The sequence below is a fragment of the Canis aureus genome, chromosome 4 (genome assembly GCF_053574225.1).
Source record: "Canis aureus isolate CA01 chromosome 4, VMU_Caureus_v.1.0, whole genome shotgun sequence".
NCBI lineage: Eukaryota > Metazoa > Chordata > Mammalia > Carnivora > Canidae > Canis > Canis aureus.
Genome location: NC_135614.1, coordinates 10528802 through 10550674, shown reverse-complemented (window position 1 = coordinate 10550674; position 21873 = coordinate 10528802). Strand labels below are relative to the sequence as shown.

The 21873-nt window shown below is 46.5% G+C and overlaps 1 protein-coding gene across 3 annotated transcripts in view; it reads left to right on the top strand.

The window, feature by feature from the left end:
* GALNT2 (polypeptide N-acetylgalactosaminyltransferase 2) overlaps positions 1 to 21873 on the top strand; it is a 190213-nt gene that overhangs the window by 109589 nt on the left and 58751 nt on the right. For all 3 annotated transcript variants that reach the window (XM_077894546.1, XM_077894547.1, XM_077894548.1), the window contains exon 3: positions 12513 to 12666. In XM_077894546.1, coding sequence (XP_077750672.1) covers positions 12513 to 12666 — 154 coding nt within the window. The remainder of the gene's footprint in view (positions 1 to 12512; positions 12667 to 21873) is intronic.

Below are 21873 nucleotides of genomic sequence, written 5' to 3'. Positions count from 1 at the left end.
AAACATCATGGTAAGATTCACATAACATAAGATTCACCATTTTAACCATTTTTAAGCATACAGTCGAGTAGCATTAAGCACATTCACACAGTTGTGCAACCATCACCCCCGTCTATCCCCAGAACTTTTTCATTTTCCAGCCTGAAACTCGTCTCTATTCAACACTGACTCCCATTCCCCCTAGCCTGGTCCCTGGCCACCATTCTCCTTCTGTCTCCATGAACTCAACTCCTCCCAACACCTCACATAGGTGGAATCATACGGTATTTGTCCTTTTGCGATGGGTGTGTTTCACTCTGTGTAGTGTCCTCTGCTTTCACACATGTGGTAGCACACGTCAGGGTTGTTGCTTAGGGTTGAACACTCCTCCCCCGTAATCTCTCTGTGCCAGGCACCCTGCAGGCCGCATGGTCAGGGAGCACTGTGTGACAGCCATGGGACAGCTCACTCTGCGTGGCTCGCCATGACCCAGACCTGAGGCCCAGGGCTCTGCTCTGCACAGCGTTGTCATTAGGAAAATAAGTGGTTGAGTATCCTTCGGAGAAGCATCTTTTTAAAAACAAGCAGTATGTTATTGTGGAAAAATTAGAAACTCAGATCAGCAAAAATAAGGAAAGTATTCAAGTGTAATTCTACTACCCCAAAGTCCCCACCGTTCTCTGCCACTGCCTGTTCCTCTGGATTTGTTTTGGGCATATATCCAGATGCACTTACCCACGTGACTAAGATGACGTGGTGTCTGCAGCCAGATGTGCCAAGCGCAGGTATGGGAGGCCTGGGGCCTAGGCACAATTTCTGAATCAGCTCCTGGGATTTTCATGTTTTCATGAATCTTTACAAAAAATATGCAAGTAGTCCACCACGTAACACTGCTAAGGATTTGGGGGTTAGCTGAGAAGTCTACCCCCACAGGCCCCCTCTCCTGGGCATAGCACCTCAGGGCTCTCTCCGAGCCTGTCATGGGCGACACCTCAAGCCTCCATCCTCCTTCCCCCTCCTGGGATGGCTCAGGACAGGCCACAAGCAGCCTCTACCAGCTGGTTACATCGACATTTTTATACATAAGGCACCACACTGGACTTCACCCGTTTCTTCCTGGGGTATTCTATCATAAACACCTTCTCGTGTCCATGAATACTTCCTATACAGCATTTTTTTATTTTCATTTTTTTATTTTTTAATTTTTTTATACAGCATTTTTTAAAAAGATTTTATTTATTTATTCATGAGAGATGGAGAGAGAGGCAGAGACACAGGCAGAGAGAGAAGCAAGCTCCATGCAGGGAGCCCGATGTGGGACTCGATCCCGGGATTCTGGGATCACACCCTGAGCCAAAGGCAGATGCTCAACCGCTGAGCCACCCAGGCGTTCCCCCTATACAGCATTTTTAATGACATCAATGTACTGTTACCTAAGCTCCCTGAACTTATCCTGTGCAGTAGGACATATAGAAAGTTTCTAGTAAAGAGATAAATCTTTATATGCCCTTAATTACTTCCTTGAAATAAATCCCTAAAAGTGAAACTGCAGGGTCAGGGGGAAGGCACGTATTAAAGAATTTTTTATATCGGTCACCAGATTGTCTCCCAAGGTGGCCTGTTTCCTTGCACCCTAGCTAGCATTAAAAAAAAAACAAACCTTCTAATGTCCTTCCCCCCACCTTCCAACAAGTAAGAAAAAAAGCTGCAGACAGAGATCAGGTCAGTAGCCAGAAGTAGAATTGTCTTGTGCTCTATTAGTAGAAATAGAGCATTGCAAATAATTCAGATGTCATTTAGTGCCCTTCATGCTGACACACCACACCTGAACTCCTCTGTTCTGCTCTGGGCACAGGGTTTTCACAGATGCTCATAAGCTAGAGTAGGTCCAGATGATGTGACTCAGACGGTGAGGGGGCCGGAAACAGCATCTGATGAGGAGCACTTAAAATAACAGCATGTTTTTACAGAACGGCTTAGAAGGGGAAAATGGAATCGTGATGTCCAAATATTTGGAAGGCCGCCATACAAAAGAGGCTAAAGTCTCATTTTTTTTCTTTTTATTTGAGACTCCAGAGAGTGGAAGTTGCAGGCAGTTTTTGTTATTGTATAAGGAAACCTATGCCAACAATTCCAGCTGTCTGGTGAAACAGACTCCCTTTGAAACAATGATTCCTCCATCACTGGAAACTCATAAGCAGTGGCTGGATGCTAGGAGTTTTAATGAAAAGATTTTCCCACACTTATAGAGAAATAGCCTCCCTGGTTCCTTCTGACTCCAGCCACATAGGATGTCAGCATTCAAGAGAGTAGTACATGGCTTCAACTCAGAGGCTCCATCACACCTGGGGAAGGCCGTGCCATGGCTTGTGCCATGTGAGAGGGTGCTTGTCAGGGGGAGTGCGACCTGCACAGACCTGTGGAGTTACCTTTGGTGCTTGCTTCAATTCCTTTAAAGTGCGTCGTAGGCCACAGTAGAAGGAACACGGCGTTGGGAAGTGAGAGACCTGGGTTTGAGTTGTGGTACCATCATTTTACACTTTCCCAATCTGTAAAATGGAGCAATAATAATACATATTTTACAGGGTGATTGCATGGTATGGGATTGGGTCTGGGTGAAGTGGCTGTCCTGTGGTCACTGGTTAATAGGCTACTACCTCTTTCTCCACCTGTACTTCCAATGCAACAGCTTCAGTTCTGTTCACTTTGATACTTCTACTAATATTGGGGATGAAATAGGGGATCAGTGGAGACTAAGTACAACAAACTAGATCGATTATAATTAGACATTGTCACTTAGAGGAAAAATGAAGAGTTTCCATTTAAAATTTGGAAAAGAAATATGTGAAGATTGCATGATTTCAAGCCAGGTATGGACCTCATAATGCAAATCATAATTGCTTCAGGGTGGTTATTTTTGTAGTTATTTTGACGGCACAAGTAATTTTAAATAAATTAAGGGTAGTTACCCTATAACATCTGAGTTTTTCTTTTCATTATGTGACTAAAGAACTTTTAATCTCTTCTTTGAATTCCCTCTTTTTTCATTCTTAAAAATGAATTGTGTACGATTTCTTATTCCAGGAGACAGTTTCTCATTGGTGAGCAAAATTTCTTTTCCTACCAGCTATTCAGTGACAAATAATAATAAAATATTATTTACATGTCATTGTCATTAAATGGATATATTTGTTTGTAGCTCGAGCCTTGCCCCAGTCTCCTCTTTCATGTTATAGCATTATGACCTTCTAGAGAAAAAATATTAGGGATTTTTTTTTCTCTTAAGTATAGTAAAATTACATTCCATTTGAGATCAACCAGGAGGTTAAAATAAATCTGAGAGCTTTGTCCTTTGATTTAAAATACATTCTATTTCCCTTCTTGGCTGCTTTCCCGGAAGAGGCTGCTCTGTTTTACGCAGACTGGCTTTCAATTTGTTTAAGCCATCCTTCCCGGGGAGGATTTGAGTGAAGCACTACAGTACAGCACAGCCGTGGTAGTAGCACAGAATCCAGAAGTCTCCTGCCCCCGTCCCCCGCCCCCCCCCCCCCAATCTGCTGGCCTGGAGGGACCCACACCAGCCAGGGCACTTTGCTTCCCTTGTACACTCGTGACAACAAGGCTGTCCTCGGGGACGGACACATGTCAGCACAGCCCTGATCTGCCAAAGGACCATCACATCTGACAGGTCTCTGATGTGAAGACCACATGTGTATGTCCCTAAGCACTTGGGTTTTCATAGGTTTCGTGGTATTAACCCTTTAGAAGGTTCATCTTCATAGATTGACATCATTGTTGCTTTAAATATGAGGCCTAGCAAAAAACAAATTTTGAGAAAGAAATGATGTTGTTTGGAAATGTGGTATTGTTTTAAATTTAATGGAAAGAGTCATCCAAATGCAAGCAGTTCCTGGTTATGAAAGTGTCTTTTCCAAAAGATCAGTTTTAGGGTTGGTTATTAGGAGCCTGGAACAAGCTTTTCTGCAGAAATGCTGTCCTGGGTGGCACTTAGGACCCCCACGGTAGCTGGAACAGGTCCTGACCTTAGACCACAGAGCCAGGCCTCCCATGGACCTCAGCACCTGTGCGGCCTCTGTCTGGGCCCCGTGGATCGTGTGCAGTTATGATCACCAGCTGGTCTCTCTGCCTGAGGGGTGCTGTGCTGCTCTGCAGTGTGGATGAGATTGGGGTATGTGGTGGGGGGGGGGTGGGAATGGGGGGGCTACTGGTACTCAGCTAGGAAGAAAAAGATTCTGAAAAGTCAGGAGTAGCTCAAGAGCCTGCTGGGGCGGATTACGGGGGGAGAGAAGAAACTCTGGCTTCAGAAAGCAGCGTGAAAGAGGAAGCATGTGAGCGGGCAGGCTTGCCGGGGAAAGTCAAAGACAGGAAAAGAAAACGGGAAGAAATTGTCGGGCCCGAGCTGAGGTCCATGTGGCCAGGAGGCAGTGCGGTAATGGCCGCACAGAGTGGGCAGGTGCGCGTCTGCAGCATGGACCAGTAGGTACAAGTGCAGGAAGTTGTCTTCTCGCTACTGACCTGAGGACCCGAGCCCGCGGGGGCCGCAAGCTGAGACTCATGAGGCCTGTGGGAGCGTCTGGTCCGAACCTTCTCTCCCAAGATGGTGGCCCCGGGCTTCATCCTCTCCTGCCTCTGGACATTGTTTCTTGTGGCTTGGAAGGCTAGAAAGGGACTGTGTCCTTGACCGGCCCAACCGGAAGACCTCGGGGTGTTGATCCAAGGGTGTGAGGGGGGAGTGCTCTGGCTTCCCCCTGCCGGTAGCCAGCCCCCCCCTCCCCGGCCCTGGCCTGGCCTCCTCTCCCAGCAGGTAGCAGCTCTGGCAGGCCAGGGTTCCTGCACTGCCTGCATCCGTGGGAGCGGCCGCAGAACGAGCTGAGGCTGCCGGCCATGCCTGGTTGTAGAAGGCTCCTTTTGTGGGACACTCCTTTGCATTATTAAACATGTGCTGCGTGGCAGGTTTGAGGCTCGGCCCCTGCCTGGGAGCAAAAAGAGTGAACAAGCAAGCAAAGGGACCAGGCAGCAAAGAGAGCTGCAGGCAGGCGATGCAAGTGCATGTGTGGGGTGCGCCGGAGGTGTGCTCGGGCCTATGAGGGTGGAGGTGCAGACGGAGGCCAGCCTCCACCCTGGCCGGAACTAGGGCGCCGGGCGGAGAGCGCAGAGCTCATCAGTTTCTATTTGGTTTCTGTCGCCTCTATCTAGACACCGATGTCCAAACCAAAAAGGCTGAGCAGGATGAAGAGGGGCTGAGTACCGGTGTCAGACGGCTTTCATGAAAGCGTCTCCAAGTGCAGATAAGCAGAGAGATGGGCCCTGCGAGGACCCACGGGTCTCTGCAGAACCCGCTCCGTAATTCCTGGGGAAGGGCAGAGCACACGCGGTCATCTCTGTTTTCGAGGGTGGACTTGAACTCTGTCCTCGGCAGAATTTTGAGTTAAATTATTAGACGGTAGGAGGCTTGTGCCAAAGCTGTGGTTGGAATGGAGCTGTGTGTGTGAGGAAGAGGGAAGAGGAATGCTGTAGCCGGGGACACCCGAGAGGGCCTCTTGGAGGAGGTGACCACGTTGAGAAGCAGCCCCGCCTCACAGTTTCGTGATGTCTCATAGTACACACAGCATGAGCTCTGCATGGATGGGTTTAGTAAAGGTTTACAGGTAGTCCGTAGAGGGTAGAGAGACGAGGTTGACGACAACAGGAATGAGATCTCACACATAAATGAGAGGTGCCATCCTGGGGCCCTGGCTTCTGCTGTGGTTCCTCATTGAGGAGATGGGAGATGCCGAGAGGACAGAGCAGGGCAGCGCACACAGGGGATAGATGTCCTCGCAGGTTCAGGTCCACGGTGCTGGGCTTAGAGAAGAAAAGATGTGATTTTGGGGACCTGGGATGCATCCCTGGGGGTAGACGGGGTCTTCCTCGGCAGGGAGTCGAGGGGGCAGGTGTTTGGGGGTCAACCATGCCCTTACTTTGGGGGTTCCCCCTCTGAGCATCCGTCCTTCTCCCCGCAGCCAGAATCACTTCCTGGAGTACAAATTTGGTCAGCAGTCACCTGCTCAGAGCTTCTGTGCTCCTCAGAATGCGGAGAATATAGTTTGAGCAGTGGAGCTAGGGCTGAGACTTGGGGCTGGGCACAGACTCGCCTTCTCTCCTGTCATCCCAGCTTCACACCCCCTTCCCTCCATCCTATTGTGTCTTCCAACACAGCCCTTCCAGGGCGTGGCAGGCTCCTACTCATGTCTGAAGACCCAGCCCAAATGCCCCTCTTCTGGGGCTTTTTCTACCTCTGGATTCCAGACTCCTCTCATCTTGTTCATATCACTTGGCACACCTTTTCCCACAAGGTATGTATAGCTCCGGGGCAGAGGCTGCACTCCTCGTATGCTTGCTCAGGGTTGGCATCTTCTCTGTCCTGGCCTGTTCCACCCAACTTGGGGGAAACAGAAGGCAGTGAATGTTTCCTCCAAAATTAAGAACTTCCTTACAGTAAGTTTGCCCAGAATAGAACGGCTGTCTTATGCAGTGAGTAGTTCCCCAGGACTGCAAATGTGAGCAGGAACAGAATGCGAGCTGCCCTACAAAAGAGGCTTCCAGATGTCAAAGGTGACAGGGTGGGTTCTGGGACTCACCAGGAAATGAGAAGGTAGAAATGGGACCAGAAATCCATTCCCACCCTGTCTCATGCCCTCTGCGCGCGCGCGCGCGCGCGCGCACACGCGCACACACACACACACACACACACACACACACACACACACACGGCTTCACGGGGTTGGGGCCCTTCCCCTCCTTCCCCTTCCCTCCCCCTCCCTCCCCCTCCCTACTGAGCCAAAGCATGGCATCTGTGTCTGCAGTTGGCCCCTGCTGGCCCATGGCACACAGGGTAGGGCTGCTGGGTGCTCTGCTTCCTGTCTGCACACCTGGGGTATCTATTTCTAAGAAGAAACAATGGAAGTGAGAAGCTGAGGGGCCTCCCTGATCATGATATGACTGACAGCAAAACTAATATTATCTGAGAATAGGCCACTAGAATTCCCATGTTCTAGCCTGATCTCCAGCCTGACTCTCCTCTTCCAGGCAGTAATTCCCATGCTTCCAAGCAGGCCTTCCCTCCCCTCTCCCCGTGGCCCATGATTGAAATGTGATGGTATCACACTGTCTCCCTGCCTGAAGCAAGCAGACACTGACATTGTGTTTATTATTTTTTCTAAGTGCTTCCTGGGCATAGCAGATGAAGATGGAGGAATAGAGGTGCAGACATAGGTTAACTTACCCACGGTCCCCCTTCTCTCTTCTTTTGGGCACTGTAGGTCAAAGGCAGAAGGTGCTCCTGGGCAGCACTGAGGTATGAACTGCATTCTCCTATGTGTTTTAGCCCATGCTCACCTAGCCAGGTGCCATGTTCACCTGGGCAGGTGCTCACAGGAACCTTGGAAGGAAGGTGAGGCTCTCCACTCATTTCCCAGGTTCAGCTGCAGAGGTGAGACCCCCAGGGGAAGCCATGGAGGGGCTGGGTGGGCTCGGCATCTCCCAACGACCCTCCCAAGCAAGGAGCCTAGGTAGGGGTTACATCAGCAAAGTGGAGGTAATTGAGTTTGCTTGGCCAGTTCCGCCTATGAAGTCAGTTAATGTTGTACAGTAGTTAGTGGCTTAGGAATTACTGTTGCTGTCGTTACTTCGTTTATTTTTCACAACTTCAGAGGTGGAATGTTCTGATTACATGCAGACTAGGGGTGAGGAGGGGTGGGTGGACTGAGCTCATGCCCACGTCTTGGGCCTGGGACCCCTGCTCTTCACGGCTGCTTCTCTGCTCACGTTCTGTGAACACTGGCCGTGGCCCTCCAAGCCCCCACTGTGACCTGAGCATTGGCACAGGACTGCTGTTCAACCCGAGTCCTCAATTGCTTGCGTGGCGAGCGATGATCTGACTGATGGGCTCACGAGGGCAGCAGTGTCAGCAAACGAGTGGAAGCCACTGTCCAGCACAGGTAGAGAAAGCTTCTCAGAGGCGGATGTCAGAAGCAATTGGTCATGTGTGCATAGGCTGCTGGGCTCTGTGGGTGAGAAATAGCAACAAAACAGGAGATTCCGCTCTCAGGCGAGGAGTTCCTTCCCAGTCCAGCTGGGAGGAGTATGTCTGGGGTGATGGGAGGCAGGTGGGGCAGCATCAGAAACCTCCTGCTTCTCCAAGAAGCTTATTAGCCTTGAAGGACAAACTTGACCTTGAAAGGCAGGGTGGCCTTGGGCTGGCTGTGTGTGTTCACAGAGTGGTCGGGGACCCCGGCAGGCTGCCTGGGGGTTTGGCTGGAATGGGGTGGGGATTCTTACCCAGCCCCATCGGTCAATATGAGGGCGCGGACAAATGGCTCTTCCTGCCCGCACATGACCACCAGGAAGCACCTCAGTTTTACAGAATCATAGGTTTCCACGTTCTCAAGGCCACACAGTCCCTCCTTCTCAGAGAAATTTACCTCCTGGAAATCCATTTCCTCGTCAGCATTTTCAGGACCTCATTTAATAAAAAGCAGTTTTCCTGGGCCTTCGTAGGGTAATGTTGGCTCTCTGCTCTAGTGTTCTCTAATTGCAGGCTCTTTTCCCATTTTCCTTGGGGTTGAAGCTGCTTTCTGGCTTCTCCTGTAAAGTTTTCTATCTCCAGGGTATTTCCTGTGCACTGCTTTTGCCTAGCCAAGTGCATGGTCACTAGATTTGCATGTATTTCTTTGTTTTCTAAAGTTCATTTGCAAGGCTCTTTCTAATAATTTTAAGAAGGTGATAGAAGTACAAGATGATGTATGAATGGCATTTTTTAAAGTCAAGTTATTCAAACGTTGTATCTATCATTTGGACTGTTTCTCTCCAACCTGCCCCTCCTATTCTGTTATCTTTGCATCTGGGGGCTTCCCTGGCTACCTGGGATCAGACTGGGGTACGCATGCCCTCTAGGAGCCCTGTTCTCTCTTTTTCCTGCCTCTGCCTCTTCGGGTGGCTCCAACCCTAGGAATTCTGTATAATACAGAAATAACTCATTCCTATAATGGTACTTTAGCCCTGCGTTTTTCAAATTATGGGTTGTGACTATTAGAAGTTGTGTCAGACCCACGTAAGAAAAATAGGATAGACTAGATCTGTTCACACATTGGAAGGGTGAAACCTTCATTTCAGTTGTGTGCATTTGTGCACATCATGACATCTGGGACAGGATAGAAAATGTGTGTCCTAGTCAAACATACTAGAAAGTCCCTGCCAATTTCTAACATATTGCTAAATTTTTATGAAAGAGAAACCAGTTATAATCTGTCTCCAGTAAAATGGCTGTATGCCTTGGGAAAATCGTCACAAGGCAAGGCAGAGCCACCAAGAGTCCTGTCTAAGAATGTTCCCAAGGTGGCAGAGTCACTGTGGACTGCCTCTGAGTGGGTTCCTATAGTCTTTGGAGGATGGTTTCTCTTCTGTTACTGCTACTTGTTGTTCTGATCTCAGCTCAGATAGTCTTTCCCTAGGGAAACCCTCCCTGTTCCCTCTTCTATCAGCTTCCTCTGCTAGATGCCTCCACAGAACTACATTCCTTACCATCAGAACACCTAGCTCAGTTTTTAATGACACATTATGGTCATTTTATTGTCGATCTCCCTCCGTCTCCTAGAACATGACCTCCCCAGGACAGGTCTGTTTTTGCTTATTGCACCTGCAGGAGCCAATGTGATGCCTAGCGTGTAGTCCACACCTAATACACACCAGTGGCTTGAGGCCAAGTACCTGCAGTCGACTGACACCAGGCATCCTGTAAAACCCTCTGCAATACTCAGGTCTTTTTCCAGAACAGGGGCGGGGTTTTGATAGCACAAGATGTACGGGTGGGTTGAAAGCCCCAAGAGGTCAGCAGTGGCTAAGGTTGGGCCTAAGGCTAAGAGCCAATAGCCACTGCTCTTTCCGCACATAGACCCACACCAACCAGGAGTGAGGTGACCTTACTGTTCCCAGGGCTCCAGGCGAGGATCATGTAAAGCATAAGCAAAATTATAGATGGACCATCTCTTGGGTGACGGTCTCTTCTTTGGCTATGGATGGAGCTCCGCAATTCCCAGTTCATAGTTACAAGCTTCACGTTGCAGTAAAGAATATTCAGGCCATTAAACATTAGTGGGAACCAGCTCATTTAGATTCCGTAGAGAGTGTTGCAGGTATAGATTTAGGCTGAGGCTCTGACTTGTGTTAGTCTGAGCACAGGTGGGTGGTTTTTTTTTTTCTCCATCTTAGGAGTCTATAAGGGTGAAGGCAGAAAGGTGGGGTGAGAGGAGGATCAAGTTATTTCTAGGGTCACCTTAGCATGAAAAACATGTTTCCAAAAAAATGTTTTGGAAACATTTTATTTTAGGTGGGAGAGAATGCTGACACTCTGGCTGGCTCCCATAAGCAGACACTTATTGAGGGCATGGCATCGTCATAGCCAGGGAGCTCGTGAGTTTTGAAACTGTTTTTCCATTTGAGAGACTGGACCTCTGTGACCCCAAGCATCATTTCTACGGCAACCAGCTGTGATGAGATGAGGGTTTTGACCTCGCAGGACAATTGCAACAAGAAGCAGATGAGCTTTTAGATGGAAAATTTACTCTATGGCCTTGAACAAATCTCCTGTAAGTGAATCTCAGTTTCCTCATCTCTGAAATAGAGAAAGGAACAGGACATTCTTTTGATTGTATGTGAGAAGATCCATGTTGGAAAAGCTTGTATGTAGGTATTGTTGGTCTTAACTAAACAACCTGACGTTTGACATGGGGCAGAACTATTGCCTGCACATACTTGCCTGTTCCAAGTAGCTGTCAGCAGGCCTGCTTTCAGCTCTCTGACTAGCACCTTTCTTTGTTAAACTGGCTTCCTGGCTGGTCCTGGACAGGTGAGCTCACTGCCACCCTAGAGCCTTTGCACTGTGGTTTCCTGAGCATTTTCCTATGTTCTTCTCAGAAGGCTACATGGCCCTCTCCCTCCCTTTGTCTGCATGTCTGCTCAAAGTCTCCCTAGTAGAGAGCTCCTATCAGACACCCCATAAAACAGCAACCCCAGGATGATCTGTCCCTTTATGCCTTTTCGTCACAGCACTAGGACTACCTGGAATTTGATGAGTATCATGCATGGGGGCAGGGTTGTGGTCATTGTTTCCCTTTCTTTTTTTTCCTTTTTTTTTTTTTTTTTTTTTTTTTGAGTTTGGTTTGAGTTAGCTACACCTACCAAACTGGCATATGTGTAGGCCATTATATCCCTCATGAAGAACCCTTTTTTATTACTTTTATTTATCTTTAGGAAACTATTTCAAAGAATAAAAAAATTGACCATGACCCTGAAGGTAGCAAGTAGCAAGCAGTGGTCTTTTAAAGCCAGATAGACATCAAGTCCTGAATTTTCTCTTTTGCCTTGGGTCTGTCTTCCCTTCCACCTCTTGGCCTCAGCCCTGACACCTTCGCATGCTTCTTTAGCTCTGCCTTCATTATGCCCAGGCTTGTCCAGGCTCTTCCACCACATTGTGCTCTTTCTTCTAGATCCCAAGGTACTGCCAACACTGCCCCTACGCCAGATCCTAGTAAAAACTACCCACTCTACTATTGTGTTCCTGGAGAACTCTGTGCTTGGCCTTCTAGAATAGCAGCCACTTATCTGATCATGAGTCAGGGCTGCCTTATGCATGGACAGGACAGGCTACCTTGGCTCTGTTCCCTCTTGAAGTGTGTGCTAAGAGGCATGTATGGTAGGAAAGGCTTCGCTCACCTCCATGTGGGGTCAGACATGGCAACAGCTTTGAGAAGAATCCCTGAGGGAGTCTCACTGAGGGGTGTTTAGACAGCCTCTTCTTTGGGGGTTGTTATTCTTTGTTTAAACATTTATTTTCATGGGGCACGTGGGTGGTCCAGTAGGTTAAGCATCTGACTCTTGGTTTCCACTCAGGTCATGATCTCTGGTTTGTGAGAGACTCCACACTGAGCACAGAGTCTGCTTGAGATTCTCTCTCTCCTCCTCCCTCTGCCCCTCCCACCCGTATGCTCTCTCTCTCTCTCTCTCTCTCTCTCAAAATAAATAAGTCTTTTTTAAAAAAATTATTTTTGAGTTACCTGATGTAGCACAATGGGATGCCTTATGTTTAATTTGGACATTATCTTTTTCACCATATCTGAGATGCTTTTCGGCATTACCATAACCCCTGGAAAGGTGAGACAAGCAGATAATCTCTTTCTTACAAAATGTGGTACCATGCTTACGCACACTTTGGCTGGCAGAAAATGTTGTTCATTAGACAACACCTGAGGTCCAAGTCTTTAACTTCCCTGTTGTGAACTGTAAACATTCAGCTTTCCAATTTATGGGCATGATGATGCTTGCTCAGGCTGTTTCTAACTAGTTTGTTGATTACAACTGCCATCAGAGGAAGCCCTGGGCACTAATTCTTAAGGTAGCACCGTTACTGAGGTGTGTGCTGGCCACCCTGGCCTCATTTCCCCCTTGTCCCACACCGTCTGCTCTGCTGCTTTCAGGAAAAGTGCGGTGGCGAGACTTTAATCAGGAAGCCTACGTCGGAGGGACGATGGTCCGCTCTGGGCAGGACCCCTATGCCCGCAACAAATTCAACCAAGTGGAAAGTGATAAGCTGCGGATGGACAGAGCCATACCCGACACCAGACATGACCAGTAAGTACAAAGCCGTGTGCTGGCCTGGAGCTTCACTTGCTTTCCCACAGTCCAGCAAGCAGCTTTTACCGTAACACTAACATTTTTCTGATACTCTGGGAAACTGAATGCATACGGGGCCTTTAACGGGGTGATAAAACTCGGAAAACTTCTGAGGCACATAGCAATGGAACTTCACCTACTGAAAGTGAAGGCCCATTTGACATCGGATTCTAGTCTTTCAGCTGCCCTAAGGCCAGATCCAGAGGCTGTGGGTTGCTGGCCAGAGTGTGGGAGTCAGCAAGAGAAACCTGTGGTACTGGCCTCATGTTCACTAATCACTTATCGTTTCTAAAATCCATTCACAAACAAGCATAATTTTTCCACTGTTCACAACCTTGTTGGAAGGAAGAAAATCTGAATCCTTGCTTATTAGGACAGCTTAAGTCAGAAATGATATAGAGACCAGAAAGGGGAAAGAAACAACCTAGCAGAGTAGGTGTAAAATGGAGACAGAGGCAGGGTGACATCTTACCATACCAGGTGCTCTCGTCTGCGTCCTTCTCTTGATTCTTCAGGGATCTGGGACCTGAGGGTGGAGGGTACCCTGGGGTTTTTCAGGCTTGGCTGATGAGGTCTCCAGACATACTAACATGTGTTTGTTTGTCACCATGTACCACAAAAGTGATATCCACAGCCCTCACTGCAACTATACCCTAAGCCTTGCTGCTAAGAATCTCTGTTGGGGAGGCTGTCACATGGGCATCACTAGGGGTTAGTATTGTTTGAGATTGTAAAAAAAAAATAGGGAGCTGCATTTGGAGGAGAGCTGTTTTCCTGGGTGCTTGATAGGCACTGCTGCTCACTGAGTAACTTAGAGAGTCACATTCTTCTGTCATGGATTACACATCTGCTGCTACTCAGACACTGTGTTTGGGTCTCAGGATTCCAGTCAGAAAAGTCTTGGGGTGCCTGGGTGGCTCAGTCAGTGAAGCATCTGCCTTCAGCTCAGGTCATGATTCCGGTGTCCTGGGATCAGTCAGCCTCTAGTCAGGCTCCCTGCTTAGCAGGGAGTTTGCTTCTCCCAATGCCTCTGCCCCTCCTCCTGCTCATGCTTGCTCTATCTCAAATAGATAAGTAAAATCTAAATAAATGAATGAATGAATGTTTTATCCTTTTCTGGCTAGTCAGGGGATAACAGTACACCAGGAAGCAAGGGGATGCAGTACGCTGAGGCTTGGACAGTCTGTTCCAAATCAATGCAAATGGGGCCCCAAATGGAAGTGGGAAGGTCAGGAAAGGCTCCAAGGACGGGTAGGTCTTGAGCTGGAAGCCTCCAGAAAAAAAGAGGGACAAGGCTGTGACAGGCAGCCCTGGGCTTCCAGAGAGCCAGCCAGGGATCAGATTGCTCTGGGTTTGTGTTCCAGGGATTAAGAGGAGGGTAAGTGACAAGAGACAAAAGTCAACGAAATTCCACACGAACACATCTTAAAGTTTGGCTTTATTTATTTCGTAAGTTAGTAATATATATGGAAAAGTTTTGTTTTTGTTTTTTTCCCTCTCCCACTCTCAGGGGAGCTTGACTTAACTATGTAGGTACCAGTTAACTGCCAGGTGCTCACTTCCTAACAGTTGTCTTTGCCTTCTAGATAGCTCTATTTGCCCATAACAGTGCATAAAGATACAGGTTTACAGGTCTTTTGGAGCAGGGAAGGAAGTGTGCAGTGTGTGTGTGTGTGTGTGTGTGTGTGTGTGTGTATGATACGTATTCAATATATGAAACATGCGATTGATGTATAAATGGATGTGATACATAGCATTAATTCTTATCATTTTTCTAAGTCCAGTCCAGGAGGTTGTCTTTGTCTGATATTTCCTATGATCCATTAATTCTTTTTCAAAGGCAGCTTTATTCAGTCTTAATGCTGTGCTCCTGGTTAAAGTCAGCATGGTTAAGTGTTTAACACCTTATCTAAACTAGGATTTGCTGACCTAGGATCCATAGACACCGGGGAGCCCACATGGAAGCTTTGGGACCCTGAAAGCTCCAAAGCTGTGTGTACAGTCCCAAGGTATGTCTGGGGAGAGGTCCCAAGTGCCTGTGTCCCCCCTACACCTTCCTCCCCCCAAGCTAACTTGACTCTGCACTGCCCCTGTGCTCCTGGGGGTTGCACTTACACAGTCCTCCAGACTCATGGCACCAGACACAAAGGATGTCCTCCTTGCACAGAGAGGAAACCGAGGCTCCTGCTGTAAACACTTGTCCTTAAAAACTTAAGGCCAGGAAGGGGCAGTGTGGCTTTTAAGAGGGTCTTGGCCTAAGCCCAAGAGAGTAGTTAAAGTTCTAGCAGGATCTAGCTCAGAAACCTAACCTGGTGACTTGAACTGACTGTTTAGAATTCCATCTCTGTAAGTTGATGTGAGTGTCTCTGCACCGTTTGGGTTTGAGTAGTTTTTCTGCTGTGGCTTTTCCTCCATAGACTTTTCCTTAGAGCTGAGGGAAACTCGTGTCTTTTGTGATGGCTCATCAGTGTGTGGGCTGCGGTTCTGCCTCCACTGCAAGCCCTTTCAAAGTCCCCCAAACTGTGTGTGTGTGTGTGTGTGTGTGTGTATGTATTTTTTTTTCAGTTTTTGAAAAATGAGTTTGTCCAAACATGTCTATTCATCCCTTGATGGTATGTGTTATAGGTGGGTTTAATTCTAGTTGCAGCTACTGTGTCATGTTCATTTGCATGTGTTAAAGGAACAGCTGGGATGCCTTCCATGTTTGTTTGACTTTGGCTAAATTAAAGTCCACCCAAGTCTGTGCGATGCCTGGAACTGAGCCAGTGTGCTCTCCTCCAAGCATAAGCTCTGGGATAACCTGCTCATATGAATGTCAGGTTAAGGAGGTCTAGTTACCTCTGTGAATCTCCCCCCACCGTTTCTCTGATAGAGAACAATTAAGGCATTTGACCTTCCATATAAATGTCACTTGTTTTTGTTTGTCTCTGCAGAATCCCCATTGGTCTAGGATTATGGAAACATTTGGATTCAGTCTTCACTTGAGATAAATCTGAAAGCAGTGCACGTGGTTAATTAAGAACAAGGTTTTTGGAGTCACACAGATCTTGGTTGCAATCCCAAACTCTCCAGTTCTTAATTCTGTGACTGTTATCATTTGCTAGATGATGTCACACGATCACTCTGGTTACCCTGAGGATTAAATGGAATGTTCACAAGAGCTGGTTCCTCCTCCCACAAGATTTTGTTTGGGAGCCACATCAGCGAGGCAGCCCTTGACCTTGACCGCCTGCCCTAGGAGTGCAGCCTCTGGCCCCTACACCAGCATTCCTAATCTCCCCCCACACACTTGATCTCCTATAATCCATATCACCACCTACACACCATGCATTTGACTTATTTACATGTTCATCTGTCTTTTCTTAGTAGAATAGTGAGACACCGTGGCCAGGGTTATTATTGGACAATTAACAGCACTCAGTAAACTCAGTAAATATTTGTTGAGTGAGTGTATTGTTTAGCACACAGCCTGACATATGGTGAGTAACTACTAAGTCGTTAGTAATATTAACAGTCATAAAAGAATAAAGGAGAGTAAAAGGGAGGTTTTTAGGCAGTGGAGATCAGATGAACCCCATGATAAACCCCAAATAACTATACCGTGTTTGTGTCTACTCCTTATTTTCGGTCCTTTGAGATAGATAAAAGAAGTCAGAGCATCAGAGCCTTGCAAAAACAAAACAAAAACTCTTGGGCTGTGTTATTTTATTTTGTTTTATTAATTTATTTTTATTTATTTATTCACGAGACACACAGATAGAGAGAGAGGGGCAGAGACACAGGCAGAGAGAGAAGCAGGCTCCGTTCAGGGAGCCTGACATGGGACTTGATCATGGGTCTCCAGGATCACGCCCTGGGCTGAAGGCGGTGCTAAACTGCTGAACCAGCCAAGCTGCCCTGGGCTGTGTTTTATTTACTTTTTTAAGTATACAAAAAATACTGTGCCAAAAAAATACGAACATAGAAGCAGGAAGCCTAGGAAAGCTTGCCAGGAGTGAAATCCTAGATCTGACATACAGGAAATATTGGACACTTAGAAATTACAGTGGAAGCCCATCCTATTCTTGAAAGTACAGTTTCTTCACTTAAAAAAAAAAAAAAAAAAAAAAGCTTCTCTACCTCATTTATTGTTACTTGAAATCAAATAAGTTATCGAGAGTGAAAGCAAATTAAAAACCAATGAGAATTTGAAAGTGCTTTTTCAGACGATTTGTTTCTTACTCCTCCCACCTCTGGGAAGCTGTTACGGCCGTGGCAAAAGGTCATGCAAAGCACATTAGACAAATCCAGATATGTATGTACTGCAGGCGGAGCCAACGGGACGCACTAATAGAGTGGCCAAAGGGTCTGCCTGGGGGCAGAGGTGTGGGGGACACATCTGGAATTAACATTCAGGCACGTTAAGTTCCAGATGCATTGTATGTGACTGGATTTGTGTATGGTGTTCTCGAGAAAGGTCTTAATGGTAATGTAAATTTGGGGATGATCAGGATGCTGATGGTTTTTAAAGCCATGCCACTGATGTCAACTCCAAGGCAGTGAATGCAGACAGAAATAAGGAGAGGCCCATAGACCAAGCTCTAGATGACTCCACCATTGAAATGTTCACCTATAAATTTGAAGCCAAGGCTAACACTTGGAGTACAGTCCAGTGTGGTAGACCACTTTCAATTTCCTGTGAGTGCCAAGGCCCCAGCGGGGGAGTACTCTTGTACTTCTTAGAGTGGAGGTATGTTAAGGCCTTTCCAGCATCCAACTCACAAGGGTTTTGTGTAGTTTGTTTTTCGTTTGCATGCATGTGTGTGTTGTTTTGCTTTGTTTGCCTGGAAATGCATCTGATGGGAAAGTCAAGTCCAGAAATCAAGTGCAGCCCAAGAAGTTTATCAAATATCATTCTGCCTACTGGGGAAAGCTGGAGCTGATTTGCTTTAAAATTGTTTATATAAGTAAAATCAAATAAACCTTTAGGGAGAGAAATCTTATTATCTTGTTTTCTTCTTTTCCCTGTCAGCTAAACACCATTCCTTTTCATTTGTTTATTCAAGTCCCTTAAAAATGAGAACTGCTTGATAGAACAGGTTTTGTTCAGGTTGCAAAAGTTAAATGATTTGAAAGTTTCTCTCTGTTACCACCCTTTCGCTTTGATCACTAAATTTAAAATGAAAGGTTGTGAAACATTTTTGAGTCTAAAGCTGAAATACTGCTCCTAAGAGCAGGGCTGTCTCAGCTACATCCCACAAAGGATCCTCTCTTAGAGAGAAGTGTGTCCAAACTTCCCACCTAATGGATTCATCTGACAGGCTTTAAATCAAGAAAACACTGCTTTTACTTAGTCTATAAATTAGAGTTGTAAAGGTTTGGTTTGGTTTGGTTTGGTTTGGTTTGGTTTGGTTCCGTTCAGGATCATCACTGAGGGGCTATGTTTTAAGGCAAAGCTTTAAATGTCTGGCTGTAATGCTGCCCAAACACAGAAATCAGGACTCTTGAGGGGGCCATTCTTCCGTTCTTTCTGTGATTTTTTAGAGAATTTCAACAAAAAGGCGGGCATTTAAGTAATGGGCTGTGCTGTTTATTCTGGCTGGAATGTCAGCATTGATGTCAGTTGTTTGAAAAAAGTGGCTGATCAGGATTAAGGGTTGTGGGGAAAGATACAATCTAAACTTCTCATTGTTACTCAGTAAGAATAAACACTTTGGAAGCCAAGAAAAAGTTTGCTACATAAACTCAGCTGCTTGGAGGGATGCTCTGGTGCAGGCAATTATTATAGGACCCAGAGTCTGATTTTTAGGAGAGCAGAGGATCCAGGGAAACAAAATGAGAAGCACCCCTCTGAAGGGAATCTGGCTCCTTGTCAGTAGGTGCATGAAAGGGGGGCTTTTCAGAGGGCCCAGGGCTTTGCTTTCATTTCACATTTTTCTTATAAAAGTGGTCTCATAAACACACAACTGACCTCCCAGTGTGGCAGCTGCTCCGGGGCCGAACTGGCCAGAGCACCTGCTCCCTCTGCATCTCAGTGGGCTCAGCCCCATGAATCCCTGGCACCTGCTTTGCAAACTGAACTCTACTTCCTCTGTCCCGCGGGCAGGGTCCTGGTGGAGGAGGAGGCAGGTGCCACACAAGGCATGGCACGTGAGACACATGCTTCTCTAAGCAAGGGCCACGGCTTGCTGTAAGTTCAAGTGGCCTTGGGCATTTGTGGGCGGTGGGGCAGAGGGAGTTTGGCTGTGGTATAACAGGCTTTAGAGTCTGTTCAGTAATAACAATAACAGTATTTATTGGACATTTTATCAGTGTCATGGCCTGTGCTCAGCCTTTTATGTGCATTGATTTTGTTTAATCTGCTGGCACTCCTGCGAAGTAGGTAGAGAGATTATTCTTCTGATGACATCATCTGCCAGTCTCCAGAAGCCAGTGAATTGAGACCCCAGCCTCCAGAAGGCACAGGAGCCTCCCCAGGAGGCAGAGTCCCTGACAGTGTGCTGGACAGAGGGGGCCATCCCCCTTGGTCACGTTGTCAGCAGGAGCACATTTAGGGCTTAGCAGGCACGTGGGATGTCCCCAGCCCTCCCTGAGGCACCACCTGTATCTAGAGCCCTGAGTCCCTGGGAAGTCCTGGCAAGTTGCAGTTCTGAAGCCGTAACATTGATGGCATGTCTGCGCAACAGATGGGGAGCTGAGGCTCGGAAGCCGAGCCCCTAGCCTGTGGTCAAGCACGGCAGTTAGTGGAGGAGCAGGAGTGCCAAGCACCTGACCTCCCCGTCGGAGTTCCATCTCCAGCACAACTGCCGTGCCATGGCTCAGCACAGACGTCTTTCCCACTCCTGGTTTTCAGGCGCGAGGCCTAAATGCACTGAAAAGCCCCAAGAATTAGTGACTTAGAGCCAAATGCCTGAGACACATTGGTTCCCCGCTAGCTACATGCTGATGGGATCCTGAGAAGAAGCAAGATTTTGGTTTCTCTCCTTCCAGTCTCAGGCTCTCCATGGGAATGTAATGGAAGGGTGCACTCCGTCTTCATTCCCCTGGGAGAGCTGTGGGCAGGCTCAGGACATGCATGCCACCTGGACAGTCAGAGGCAGCCAGCTGTAAGGCTCCCTGCTTTCACAGGTCCCCTGCCACCTTGTCCTAGGGCCTGACTTACACCTTTCATGCAAAATTCAGACCACAGCCATGCCTCTGTTCACCGGCTTCTTTTGTTTTGTGTTTGCTTGTTTTTATTTTTAGTGTTTTTATAAAACCAACTCCAGCAACAGGCCACTCCTCTCTTCCCCTTTATACAGTCCCCTTTTTGACTATTGGAGGCCTTATCTGCATCTAAAATTAAAAATGCCCTGAACTGGGAGACAGTCTGAGGCATAGACAGTGGAGATTGTGCCTGTGTTAGCAACTCCAAAGGGCCTGGTGGAGGTCCCCTCTTAAAAGATCAGTAGCGAACATTTTGAAAGCTGAATCCCTGAGTGGCTGTGCACACACATGGCTCTGTTTCCCTGGCTGTGACTCTTGAGTTGTAGTTTGGGCAGAGATGGGTTGGTCCAAAATGAGTAATATAATTTTGTTGTTTTATTCTTTGGTCCCCTTTCTACCAGCATCCTCGGGATACAGTGATGAACACAAAGGTCTTTTTGGTCCTTGAGGAACTTACAGTGCAGTGAAAGAGGCCAACGGCTAAATGGAAAGTTGCATGGTCTAGGAAGTGCAACCCGCCAGCTTGAGGCTGTTCTTCACCGCACTCTGTCCTTTGTGTTTTAGACCCAGTGTGAGTTGCTGTTATCTTCTGGGTGGCCTGTACCACTGGTAATGCTTTTCTCATGCTCAGTATTGGTAAAGCTGTCCCATCTTTTCTTTGGTTTAGTGTTTTCTGTTGTCCATCTTTTCCCATGCTTTCTTCACTTACAACCTTTTTGTTCTTACGTTTAAACTATATCCCATGTAAGTGGCAGCTAATAGGATTTTGGATTTTTATATTCTCTGACAATCTTGTCTTTTAATTATTTAGTCCTTCTACATTTAGTGGAAGTTCTGAGGTATTTGGGATTGACACTAGCATCTCCCTGTTGGTGTCCTTTTTATGCCACCTGCTTTGTGTTCTTGTGCTTTGTGTTCTTTTCCTCTTTTCTGCTTCTTTTGCATTAAATATTTCCCCCTCTACTAGCTTATTGCTTTCTTTACTTATAAGACTTTAACATTAATGAATAATTTTATTATTTCCTGAGCAACCCACAGACCTTAACAGCACTTCACCCCATTAACTTTCCTGTCGGTTTGACATTCTTTGTTGTCATATGGCTTTAATTCCCTCTTTATGTGTAAACTCCATGGTGCATTTTCTGTTGTTTTATGCAGTATAAATGTATTACATATTTCAATTTATTCATATATTTATGTTTCCATTTTTCCTCATTTCTTATAATTTTCACTTTTCTACTTGGGACCATTTTTCATCTGAGAACTTCTGTTAGTATTTCTCTTGGTGCTACTTTTCTAGCAATGAATGCTATCCTTTTTGAAAATACCTTTATTTCACTTTTAGTTTTGAAAAGTATTTTCATTGAATTTGGAATTCTAGGTTGATAGTACTTTGAGCACTTTTATATAGTCATTCTCTTGTCTTCAGGCTTCCCTAGTTTCTGGTAAAATATCAACTGTTAATCTTACTTTCTCACCTGTAGTGGGGTTTTTTTTTTGCAGACATCTTAACTTTTTCTTCTAGCTGCCTTAAAAATATTTCTCTTTGTCTTTGATTTTAAGTAATTTCACTGAAATGTGTTAAAGTGTGGTTTTTTGTTTTGTTTTGTTTTGTATTTAACCTGTTTGGGTTTGTAGTTTCCTGAATCCACAGCTTCAAACTTTGGTAAGTTTTGCTTGTGCCCCATTTTCTCCTCCCTCTCCCTTTTGGGCCTTAATCACATCTTTGTTAGATATTTCTAAATGTCCTGTGCCCCTCTGTGCTTTTTTCCATATTATTTATTCTTTTTTTATTTCCTGTGTTCTAATCTAGATATCATTCTATTGGCCTTCCTTCTGGTTCATGGATTCTTTCTTCTGCTGTATCTATTTTGATTTTAAAGTCCATCTACTGAATTCTTAATTTTACTTATTGTATTTTGGTGCATGCGGACAAATGTAGAGATATTTAAAGGCCCTAGCTGGTGTTTTCATCCTCCA